We start from the raw sequence: 13216 nt of genomic DNA on the forward strand, positions 1-13216 counted from the left end.
CAGTTACCTTCAACATTCAGATGACCTTTGGGGTGCAACAAATCAGGTTTTGTTCTGGATCTCTCATATTCATGTTTCAGATGATCAACGGAGATGGTTGAGTATTCAGATTCTAAGTGATAGTGTTGGATTTGAAAATGATCTATCATCTCAGAAGAAACCAGTTTTGACAAATTCCCCTTAACTTTCCTCCACCAACCAAGTGGTAGAGTAGATTCACATGGACCCCAGTATCTTAGTATATACTTCAAGCCCACTCGTTCTCCATTCGCCACATGTCCACCTTGAAATATCTTATTTAAATATCTCCGTCCTTTATTCTGTCTTTCTCTTCAACTCAGCAGCTGTGAGCACTGACTGAGCCACCTACTTCTACTTATGTGTTCTTTTTTCCCTCAACAACTCCCCATTTATTCTCTCTCATTCAGGTAAAAAAACAACAATCAACTTAGAAATCTGATTTCTAGATCTAATTTTCCGTGTTTCATTGATTTATTTCTTGTTTTGTTGAATCTGATCACTGTGTCTCCAACTTTAGACTATGATTTTGCATCTGTTGTGTTTTATCAAGGTAGATGGCTCAGTGATCTTAATATTATACAATATTTTTTTTTCTATGTGATTGTCTTGATATGTAGAAATGTTTTGGACCTAATTACAATATGTTTTTGTTCATTTCTTAAATTTCCTTCCATGATCTGTACTGAAATTAATTGGTCTAGTACTAATGTGATCTCTTCTAATCGATCAAAAAGAAAAAAAAGGTGATCTCTTCTATGATAATCCGTTTTTCTTAATAAGTTTATCAATCATTTGATCTCTGCATGATATATGTATATTAATTGTGATCACTCTTACATTAGTCTCTACATTCTTCTTAAGAGTGTTCAAATGTGAATTTTAATTGCTTTTGATCATAGCTGTTTTTTTCTACTGATAACATTGCATTACAATAATGCTTAATACTGTTCGTAATTATAAGATAATTCTATGTATACTAATTTAACTTTATGTGATCTCTTGAGGTTTTATTCGGGAGGTTTCACTTAGAATTCAGAGATTTGAGTTGTCTAGTTTGTATTTCTTGTCTCTGATCAATTAGCTAGTTTCTTAAGACTAAGACTGATGTCATTTGAACTACATTTTTGGTAATATGGTAGCTCAGGAATTTTTGGAAGGGTAGTTGAGCTATTTGTTAAACAGTTCTGCAAATTCTTTTGTTTCATATTATTTCAATTTGGATGTTGATGTATTTAGATTGTATTCATCGATTTTGAGTAGATTATTGGTATCATAATCATTTGTTTTGCTTCCCTGATTGGTTCTACTTGGATGTAGGTGAACAGCCTCAACTTCCATTTGTTGCCCAGAAAGTAGGTGGTCAGTTCTCCAATTTCTTTCTTTTGATCCGTGTAAGAAAAGAAGATAAACAATTGTGAGCCGGCATGGCGACTACAGCCCAGCTTAGGTTCTCCCCCCTCTCAAAGACACAAGATGTTGCTGCTGCAAACATTCACTCATCAAACCGAACTTTTTCTCGTTCTTCATTAATCCGTTTCCCTCGCCCATCAAACATCTCAATCAATTCTCGTTGCCCTGAAAATTTATCACTATCTCTACTGCAATCCAAATCTTCCAAGCACAAATTTTCTGTGAATGCAGAGATATCAACCGACTCTGGTGGAAATGGTGGCAGTGGGATCGGTAACCGTAATACAGGTGGGAGTGGAAACAATGGAGGGGATTCAAATTCTGGTGGACTTAATAATGATGGGGATGGCGATTCTGAAAATCATTCTTCTTCAGCATCTAATTTTGGATTTCTCGGATTTTTACTGAATGGATGGAGATCCAGAGTTGCTGTGGATCCACAGTTCCCATTCAAGGTTTTGATGGAAGAAATTGTAGGTGTGAGTGCATGTGTTCTTGGAGATATGGCATCTCGTCCTAATTTTGGACTTAACGAGCTCGATTTTGTTTTCTCCACTCTTGTTGTTGGATCGATTATGAATTTTGTTCTGATGTATCTGTTAGCCCCAACAATGGGTACAGCATCTTCTACTCTTCCTGCCATCTTCGCTAGCTGTCCAACGAGCCATATGTTCGAACCAGGGATGTTTTCTCTTCTCGATCGATGCGGGACGTTTGTATACAAAGGAGTCGTTTTTGCGGCAGTTGGGTTTGCAGCTGGACTTGCTGGAACTGCAATTTCAAATGGATTGATTCTAATGAAAAAGAAGATGGATCCTAGTTTTGAGACACCCAACAAGCCTCCACCTACAATTCTGAATGCTATGACTTGGGCAGGTCATATGGGTTTTAGCAGTAATTTGAGATATCAGACTCTTAATGGAATCGAATATATGCTAGCAAAGAGTCTTCCTCCGGTAGGGTTTAAGGCTTCAGTTATCGTCCTGAGGTGTTTGAATAATATTCTTGGAGGGGTTTCATTTGTGGCTCTGGCAAGGTTAACGGGATCACAAAAGACCGGAGAAAGTCAGGTTGATATTATAAATGAAGGAGAGGAGGATGAAGAAACAACACTACTTGTAGAGAAGGTTAAGTTGGTTGAGGAGAAATGAGTAGGAGTACCACGGTAACCATTCCACTTGTGAGTTCGTATTCCATCTTCATGCTTTCCATATTTAGTGTAAAGCTTTTATTGTCTTACATAGAGATTTTTGGCAGGCAGTAGAGTTCTATTAGTGAGATGCTGTTTTTTTTTTCCTTCTAAAATTTAGAGTGTAATTTGATCCCACTTTTACAAGCGGCATTGAATTCTGTTTGATGAGTGAATAAATCTATAAATTCTTCACTGTTTAGTTCTTTTATGTTATTCTGTTGCCAATATGCGTAATGTTTCTCCTTGTAATTGATGGTTGGGACTTGGGAGCTGTCTTATCTAAACTGATTAATGGATGAAGGTTCAAATATATTGCTCAAATCACCCATGTTTTGAGTTGCAAGCTGTGCACATGTGAATGACAGAAGTGGCAGAATGTGTACATTGGGTTTCATCCATTATTAAGCTTGTGTTCATAAATTGGACATCGGCAGAGTACCATGTCAGTGTGTGCGGTTAGGAGTTGGGAGAACATCAAATTGAATCTACATGCATGCAACACCCATAGGATTCAGGAAACTAGACTTGGGTAGTAGTACATGCAAGGAAAGTCTGAGAATAGGTAAATTTGTCCTAGTCAAGAAGACTCCAGTCTAGAATTAACCTGCCCGGCCCCTGAGTTTGTACCGTCACATGATGTTGGTGTGAACAGGGTTTGGCTCCAAGTCAACCTTAAAATACAAAATATATTCTTTAATCTTTAAACATCCCGTCCTTATTCTGCCTGTCTTTCTACTCAGCTGTGAGGCAGCTACCTTCCTCTCTTTGCTCTCAACATCCTTCATTATACTCTAATTCAGGTAATGAAACAATCAACTCAGGAATCTGATTTTTAATCTAGTTCTCTGTGTTATATGGGATTTTGTTGAATTTGTTTTTAGTTTTATTGGATCTGATATCTGCGTTCACTTCACTTTACCTAACCTTAAAATTCATGATTAGCAAGGTAGTTGGATCAGTAATCTTAATACATGTATTTATTATTTTTAGTTTTTGTGATTAGTTTGACATTTTGGAGCTAATTTAATTATGTTCTTATTCAATTCTTGATATCCTTGATCTGTAACAAAATTGGTTAATGTGATTTCTTCTGTATGAATAGATAGGTCATGAATTATCTGAACCCTACAGTATGAGAAACACAAATCATAACTATTCTTGCGTTCTTAAGAGAGTTTTAAACTGTTCGTGTATCATAAATATAGTCCTATTTACTTATGTATTTTTATCGTGATCTTACAATTTTTTTTGCGGTAATAGGTGCATTCATGTCTTCTATTTGGAGTTTTATTCAGTAGATTTTCACTTAGGCTTGAGAGATTTGAGTTCTCTAGTTATTTCTTTTTTCTTGTCTTTGATCAATAAGCTAGTCTGGTAAGACTGAGACTAATGTCATTTGAACTACAGTTTGGTATTGATTCCTTATAATTCAATCTGGATATAGATGCATTTAGATTGTATTCGTGGATTTGACTAGATAATCAGTATCATAATCATTTGTTTTGCCTATCTGATCGGTTCCATATGGATGTAGGTAGGTGAACTGCCTCAACATCCACTTGTTGCCAAGAGAGTTGGTGGTCAGTTCCGCCTTAGCTTTCAAAGTTTTTTCTTCCTCTCCGTGTAAGAAAAGAAGAAAAGAAAACAATTGTGAGCCAGCATGGCGAGTATAGCCCGGCTTAGGTTCTCTTCTCTCTCAAATGCACATAGTGTTGCTGCAAACATTCACTTTCCACCCCGAACTTTTTCTCATTCTTCATTAATCCTTGTCCCTCGCCCATCTAACTTCTCAATCAGTGCTTGTTATCCTGAAAATCTATCACTATCTCCACTGCAACCCAAATTTTCGAAGCACAAATTTCCTGTGAATGCAGAACTAGCAACCGACTCTGATGGAAGTGATGGCAGTGGGATCGGTAACGGTAACGCAGACGGGAATGGAAAAAATGGAGGAGGTTCAAATTCTGGCGGACGTGATAATGATGGGGATGGTGATTATGACAATCATTCTTCTTTCACATCTAGTTTTGAAATTCTCCGATATGTACTATATGTATGGAGACAGTTCCGATGATGCGAGCGTTTATTGGAAGAATTTGTTGGTAGATGTTGTCTCGGTTTTGAGAAACTACTAACTGATTTCGGAGTTTGTTTATCAGTTGTATTCGGAATCTTCTTTCTAGTTATATTAGGAATTTGTTCTCTATTAGGACTTCTAATTCTAGGACCCTTTGGTTTGAGCATCCTTTGAATTCTGAGAGGTGGGAGAGAAACTCTAAGTTGTATATTCTCTGATTTTGAATAAGAAACTCATTTTGCTGCAGGTGGAGGTAGGCACATTGCTGAGCCACTGTAATTCTGTGTGTTTGTGTTTAATATCCGCATAGTTTTATTCTTTCTGATAATGCTGTCAGGTCTTGGGGTGTTTGAGAATAGTGAATGTTAAGGACAACAATTATAGGCGTGAGTGTATGTGTTCTCGGAGATATGGCATCTTGTCCTAATTTTGGACATAACAAACTTGTTTTATTTTCTCTAGTCTTGATTATGAATTTTGTTCTGGCGTTTCTGTTAGTCTCAGCAATGGGTTCAGCATCCTCTTCTCTTCCTGCTATCTTCCCTAGCTGTCCTAGTCATATGTACAAAGGAGCCATTTTGGATTTGCTGCAGTCAGGTTTGCAGCTGGACTTGTCGAATGGATTGATTGTAATGAAAAAGAAGACTGGTTTCGGTTTTGAGACACCCAACAATCTTCCACCTACTACTTTGAATGCTGTGACTTCGACAACATTATGGGTTTTAGCAGTAATTTCAGATATCAAACTCTTAATGGGATCGAATTTATATTAGCAAAGGGTCTTTCTCCGATAAGGTTTAAGGCCTCAGTCATCTTGAATAATGTTCTTGGAGTGGTTTCTTTTGTGGCTCTGGCAAGGTTAAGGGGGTTACAAAGGCCTGAGAAAGTCGGGTTACAGAGATTCTTGGCAGAGTAACCATCTCACACGTATATGCTATATATATATATAATACATCCTATACAAGGGTGAGATGCTATGTTGATACATTGTAATCTTATCCCACCTTTACGAGTGGCAATGAATTTTGTTTGATGAACGTATAAGCTCTATAGATGCTTCCTTCACTTGGTTCTTATAAAAATATTTCCTTCATTTGTTTTTACATAGCCAATATACATAAAATTTCTTGTAAATCGGAGCTGTCAGTCTTATAAATTGGATTGATGGATGAGGGTTCATATATGTTGCTCAAATCAAGCCATGGTGTCGATTGCAAGCGTGAGCAAAATGGATAGTATATATGCCTTAATATGCATATTTCATCAAACACGATTACGGTCAAATTCAGGTAATTAGCTATGTATGTTTAGCTGAATGCATGCTCCACCGGAAGGGAACAAGCATTTTCAGGTAACAGATGATTTGCCAAGTGAAAAATTGGGTGCCAAGTACAAAATCGAGACTAAAAAAATCGGGTGTCGAGTAAAAAATTCAGAGTAGAATTAACCTGCCATTTACATTGTGGCATTGTTTTGCCTGGCTAGTCTGGGGATATCACCAGAAGACAAAATAAAAATCCTTTAATTAACTATTTTTGTGAATGACTAATTTTTCTTGATGAATAAGTGTTAATTTGGATGTTAACAGAGGTTTAATCTTGTTAATTTAAAAATCAACTAATGTTAATGAGGGAAAATCCCCTCACACTCTTATTTTTACACTATCTCACACATTTGCCACTGTTTATTGTATAAAATCTAAACGGTAGCATATTTGAAGTTAACATTTTGGGGATATGTTTGTCTTACCAAGATCAACATACCCATAAAAAATCACAACATTCCGAAATGTATAACTCCGCCATTTACTACTTTGAAGATCAACCGTCGAAAATCAACGAATTTTCAACCGTTAAAATTAAGATTGGTAGATGGTGAAGTTTGGTATTTCGGAATGTGTTCATTTTCTGTGGGTATATAGAGCCTTATAAGAGGAGCATATCTCTAAAATATTAGCTTCAAATACGCTATAATATAAGTTTTATTACGAAAAATGTCACTAAAAGTGTGAGACAGTGCAAAAATAAAAGTGCGAGGGGATCCTCCCTCAATTTTAATTGATCATAAAGACATAAATTTTTTTTGAATATATATATGTAAAAACATCAACCATGGGTGGATGTTCATGCTATCGCGGGGCAATTCTAGGTTAATGTTCCTCGTTCACGAAGAATATTAAGAATACGCAGACAATTATATATATAGGCCGATTACAACAAACGACTACGAATTTATAACCGATTGTGAAATTTATTTACATAAAGGTCGATTGTAACAATAGGCGGATGTGGATGATTCTATAAACCGATTGCAATAATTGATGTATGTAGACGTTTATATTGGCCGATTATAACCAATAACACATGCAGAAAAATTAGGCATTTCGTGTAAGCAGAATCGATCTATATGAGTGTCCACGTCAAGCCAGCGTATATGTGCATGTTAATTGATTGTTTAAAATCAGCTAGAGTGGACATTTATATTAGTCGATTCTGGATAAATATGGAAAACCGAAGTTTCTGAAATTTTGAACGTATGAATCAGCCGAAAACCTAATTAAGCAGAATGAGTTGATAGAAAAGTACCTAAGAGGGTGAAACTAACTAGATTTGGTTCCAATTCTAAGATTTTACTAGTGAAGATAACTTGCTGCTTTCCATTTTTTAGACACCCCTTATCCAACTCATATAGGTGGATGAAGAAAACTATAGGCCTAAATAATCGGGATATGTCCCAAACTAGCTAGGTTGTTTTGGTGTGGCATTTCTAGCGGCTTTGTTACCTCGCGTTCTAAAATCTAGATGATTTATATATAATCCATATTTGAATTCTTAGGGAAAAAAATCAAGCATATACCTAGTTACAATTTTCGTTCAAAAAAGTGCATTTTCTCTTTTTGCTCGTTCCTTCAAATCTTATAGCCATAACTATATAGCGTGTTTGGATACCATAAAGAAGTTACTTGTCGATTTTTATAGCGCGTTTGGATACAAATCTGCGTCTGACTTTTGCTCCAGAAGCAGAAGTCAGAAGCAAAACTATTTCGCTTCACAAAAATTTGAATTTTCGACTCTAAAAGTCGTTCTGAAATTTGACAGCCAAATTGACTTCTGACAGTGCAATCCAAACATGTTATTAAGAAATAGTAATGTCAGAATTCCGTTTGGGAATACAGAGTCAAAACAAGTTTTAGAAGCAAATAATTTAACTTTTTGTGAAGATCTTTTTTTAATTTTTGATTTTTAGGATCGACTTTTGTTTCGAAAGAAAGAGAAATAATTTTGCTTCTGGTACAAAATACCCTATTAATCTCTCGTGATTCTCGTTTTGACCCTAATACAGTATATTTTGTAGAATTCATTACCTTAAACCCAAAATTCATTACAAATAATACGATCATATAAACCGACCAAGAAGACAAATGAAAAATATTTGCTTGCCCATGACTTGTAGATCAAAGGAACTTGTTGGTTAATGGGACCACAATTGCTTGTCCAAGACTTGTAGTTAATGTGGTCTTAATGCGAATTAATCTAGAGATCTGTTAACTTAATGAATCTTAAAGGCCTAGTTAAATTTAAAAACCATCTTATAAGGTTGTAATACATAAATTGTTAGCGAAATTAAACTCTAATTAGCCCATGAGATACTAGATTTTCGAATCGACATAAAATAAAGTTAAAATGCAAACACAAAAGAGGAAATAAATAAAGCACACAAGATTAAAGTGGTTCGGCAATATGCTTATATCCACAAACGGTTATGACTTCTTATTTATTATTATGGAACCACTAAATTGAGAATTACACACTCAAAGATTGATGAACCAATCAACAATCTATGATCTAACAACGTGTTGATCATAAAACCTAAAATAAATCTCGTGAACAAATCGTTTCATAACTCTGAATAATGTCTTTAACCGAACAAGATAATACTTATATCATATTACAATTGATCTCCTTCTAAATAAGGATTCCTTCCTAAACAAGGACCTCCTCCTAAACGATAGTAGTCATTTACTTGGACGTTAAGTAAACTTCGCCATCAAGTATCTTCTTAAAGATGGAAACCTTAAATAATTTTTCGTAATTGAATTAGGAGATCAATTATAAAATACTTACACAACAACAGAATCTAGGATTTCTAAATGTGTTCCGGGACTTTACGGACCCATAAGTGGGCTTCAGGACCCACCCAAAACTTTGACAATAATCAACAATCCTTCACTTTGTCGAAGTTTTAAAATACCTGGGTAAAGATTCCAATAATCTGAGCCGATCTTGTGACAGACCGAAAAATTACACCTAACCCGCCAGGGCAGGCAGGTCAAAACTCCCCAATGCGCCACTCTGATTGCTAGTAACCGGACCGTAAAGCTTCTTTTTTCGCGCCAAGAAAATGTAAGTACATTTTCCTTTACAAGCATGCTCCACAAATATGATGCCTTAAACTTTGCTTCCACACTGTTCCAACTTACCCTTGTTATGAAAAGGGTGCAAGGACATAAATGTTAATGTTAATGCACTATTACATGCATCGTTAGCGTTTGAGTCTTGTCCGAGCATAAGACATGCTTTGGACTCACACATATGCTGATTGCAATCCTACTTCAACTTTCTACTTAGCTTAGGCTGAGAGCATGCAATGATGCTCGTGCTAAGAGTGCATAGGTCAGGCTCATGTTGTACTTTCCTTGCATCATCCTTGTGGTGCCGATGGTTTATGCAAGCTTTGATAACTTGCATACTGATTTAGCTTACTTTCCATGCTATGCCCAATGCGCAATTGGCGCATGCATGCGCCGAACGACTTGATAGAAAGTATGAGTATCCAAGAAATGAATTTAAACTTGCCTCATCAAATATAGCAATTGTCATCTATTTCCTAGCCAGATGATATGATTTAACATAATGTCGCAATCACCTCGTCATTAGATAATATGAGAGACAAAGTGTTGGACCATTAATGCTGAAACTAATTGCGTCTGCATACGTACCATACGAAGAATGGATTTTTTTAGAGCACTGCTCGGTCGAAATCGCAAGCGTTGCTATCTCAATCTTGTTTGTAAAGTTTAGTTGATCAAAACTATATACTTGATTTCTAGTCTACTTATAGTTATGTTTCGGATTATGATAAAAGTGTGTAGTTGAGAACTGTGTTTGCGAACGAGTTTATCTGTGATAGGTTCGGAACTGTGGTTTGCGAACAATGTTTACGAATGACAAGACTAGGCAAGGTCCGGAACTGTGGTTCGCGTACCCAGTTTTCAAACTCAGTGGTTAGGTTCTAAAATCAGTAAGTATGACAATTTGTTCACATACTTGTATGGTAACTATTGTCTATACTCATGAACTCAGGTTCGTTTGCGAATTAAAGTCCCTGGAACTTTAATGTATTAAGGTATGCAAACTTTCTTTTCAAACCGTAGCCTTATGTTCATGAATTGGTTCTTGTATAAGTACTTTGTATACTTACAAGACAAACCGAATATGATTCAAATAGTTCATGGATATTTCTACGAGATAGTGAACATCTGAACAACTCTCTTGTAACATATTTAGATTTATATGATTATATATCGTGATTGATTTATTATCAGATTTGGTCTAGAAGTGTTAGATGAATATGGCTAAGTTAAAAGTGTTCATATGGCTAACTTCGTTTGACTGTTATTGAGCCAACTTGTTATACACGTTTAAGTACGGTTCACCCATATCCAAATTGAAAAAGCGGGGGTCTAACAACACCATCCAATATTTCTCTTAGGAATCTATATGGACTAACTCCAATATACTTTGCTAGAGAATCAACTAGACAGTCAGACTCAATCCAGACTTAAAGTATATCGAGGAGTTAATATCTATCTCTTGTTTTGATTTACTCGAGCTAATAGAAATCAGCGAGTCTTTAATCAAACACAAGGAATAACTTGGATGGTACCAAAGACCAATATCCAAGGATCAATGAATGACAATCAACAACCAAAGGTTGGATTACTCTAATTGATGATCTAACGCACAACCTGTATTATTTCAATTATAAAGATAAGACAATATAATACGAAAATTGAAATAACACAGACACCAGAAATTTTGTTAACGAGGAAACCGCAAATGCAGAAAAACCCTAGGACCTAGTACAGATTGAGCACACATTGTATTAAGCCGCTACAGACACTAGCCTACTCCAAGATAACTTCGGACTGGACTGTAGTTGAACCCAAATCAATCTCCCACTGATCCAAGGTACAATTATGCTCTTACGCCTCTGATCCCAGCAGGATACTGCGCACTTGATTTCCTTAGCTGATCTCACGCACAACTAAGAGTTGCTACGATCCAAAATCGCAGGCTTTGACAATAAACAAATCTGTCTCACACAGACAAGTCTATCTAAGGATCAATCTATCTCATACAAAAAAACCCTAAAGGTTTTGTTCCGTCTTTTGATAATAATCAAGGTGAACAGGAACCAATTGATAATCCGGTCTTATATTCCCGAAAAACAGCCTAGAGTTATCAATCACCTCACAACAATCTTAATTGTATGGTAGCGAAACAAGATGTTGTGGAATCACAAACAATGAGATGAATATATTTGTGACTACTTTTTATATCTTACCTATCGGAGATATCAATCTCAAGCTAATCAATCTGATTGTACTCGTACGATAGAAGATGCAAGATAAGATCACATAACTACGATAAAAGTAGTATCGGTCTGGCTTCACAATCCCAATGAAGTCTTTAACTCGTTAACCTGGTTTTAGAAGAAGAAAACCAAAGGTTAAAGGAGAATCGACTCTAGTTTGCAAACTAGTATCACACGGAAGGTGTGGGGATTAGTTTCACACAATACTAGATGTCTCCTTTATATAGTCTTTCAAATCAGGGTTTTGCCTTGGTCACAAAAAAAACAATATCCACCGTTAGATGAAAACCTGATTTAGATTCAAGGTAATATTTCTCAACCGTTAGATCGAAAACTTATCTTGTTACACACACTTGACAATGCACTCTTCTAGGTTTGTTAACCGTACCCAAACGTATACACTTGTTGGTTCAATAATAGTTAACCAAAAGGTTAGCCATATGAGCATTTCATATCAACCACGTTCTTCTTCACCATAACTAGTTCAAATGACTTCAAATGAACTAGTTAGAGAGTTGTTCAATTGGAATGAAATCTTATGTACTACACAAGACACAATTGAAGCAAAGATGATTTGATTCACTTGAATCGGTTCATGAACTTTTATAGCCACGGTTTGCAAACTGCATTCCTTAGTCTTTTTAAGTTTAAGTTCAGAAATCATCTTCAGATATATAACCTTCTTAAGTTCGCAGACTAGGTTCACGGACTTAAGCAACCGGGCAGAGTTTACAAACTCCAGCAGAAAATCTCGGCAAAAGACTTTCCGCCGGTTCGCGGACTGGGTTTGCGGACTGGGTTCGCGGACACAGCTAGTTCGTCAACTCCAGAAGAATTTCTCGGGATGAGAAGTTCGGCAGTTCACGGACTTGGCAAAGCCACACTTCCGATTTCTCTTGATCAACAAAGTTCGCAAACTTTGGTTCAAGGAATAGGACTTATACATAAATGTGTTTCCACAACAATGCTTATGTCCATCATTGGTTATGTAATCTAAACTCTCATTTCAATCATTGAAACATTCTTAGAGGACGTTATACAGTTGTTACACCATTTCTCGTCAAAGCAATTTTCAAAGTGATTGAAACATATCATGACTTTTGTCATTAGGTAAAGATGAACTTGATCGAAGCGAAAAGCTTACCAACACATATTTCGAGATATAAATAGGCGAGGTATACTCGTCTCGAAATACCAAGTGTGTATAATCCAAGTATATATATATATAGCATACGACTTCTTGTCTCAAATAGTAGGAGATAGAGTAGATAGACTTTTGAGTGATAGATAAGTTCAAGTCATCACATACCTTTTTGTCGAAAAGTTCCACCGGTTCCTTGAGCAGTTCTTTTGCTTGTATGATGAATCGCCATGAAGTCCTTGAGCTCAACTACACTTTCTATGCTAGTCCGAGACTTAGCTATAATAGACTAGAAATCAAGACTTATAGTTTTGATCACTAACATTGACAAACATGCTTGAGATAGCAACGCATGCGAGTTCGACCGAGCAATGCTCTAACACAAATATAGGTATATTTAATTTGTCTGTATCCATCTAATACCATCTAACATTGGAGATTGATTGCTTATTTTCTAATAAAACTTAGCTTGAATCTTAAATCAGTGTTCATCTAACGGTGGATATTAATTGCTTTGTTACTAATCTATCTTAGCTTTGATTGTAAGCAACCCTGATTTGAAAGACTATACAAGGAGGAACTCTAGCATCTGGAAAACTTAATCCCGACACTCTCGTGTGTATTAGTTGCAAAATAAAGTCGATTCCCCATTAACCTAGGTTTCCAGTTCTTCTGAAAACCATTACTAGGTTTAACGACTTAAAGACTTCGCTTGGGA

The 13216-nt window shown here is 36.2% G+C and overlaps 1 protein-coding gene and 1 pseudogene across 3 annotated transcripts; both read left to right on the plus strand.

Moving 5' to 3' along the window:
* The first annotated feature begins 271 nt into the window (after positions 1–271).
* On the plus strand, positions 272–2829 carry LOC113321729 (protein RETICULATA-RELATED 3, chloroplastic-like). 3 transcript variants are annotated; one of them, XM_026569631.1, is made up of 2 exons: positions 272–428; positions 1339–2829. In XM_026569631.1, the coding sequence occupies exon 2, from the start codon at positions 1446–1448 to the stop codon at positions 2580–2582; it is 1137 nt and encodes a 378-aa protein (XP_026425416.1). In that variant the 5' UTR covers positions 272–428; positions 1339–1445; the 3' UTR covers positions 2583–2829. The 3 variants fall into 3 exon arrangements, with proteins under 3 accessions (XP_026425416.1, XP_026425417.1, XP_026425418.1); XM_026569632.1 differs by lacking the exon at positions 272–428 and adding an exon at positions 441–571; XM_026569633.1 differs by lacking the exon at positions 272–428 and adding an exon at positions 452–571 and having other exon boundaries at positions 1347–2829.
* Positions 2830–3334: 505 nt separating this feature from the next.
* On the plus strand, positions 3335–5758 carry LOC113323237 (annotated as a pseudogene).
* Positions 5759–13216: the final 7458 nt, after the last annotated feature.

Source organism: Papaver somniferum, chromosome 11 (assembly GCF_003573695.1).
Source record: "Papaver somniferum cultivar HN1 chromosome 11, ASM357369v1, whole genome shotgun sequence".
NCBI lineage: Eukaryota > Viridiplantae > Streptophyta > Magnoliopsida > Ranunculales > Papaveraceae > Papaver > Papaver somniferum.

Bases quoted from the DNA above. Each gene is read 5' to 3' on its own strand.
- LOC113321729 (XM_026569631.1), top strand. From the start codon at position 1,446: ATGGCGACTACAGCCCAGCTTAGGTTCTCCCCCCTCTCAAAGACACAA.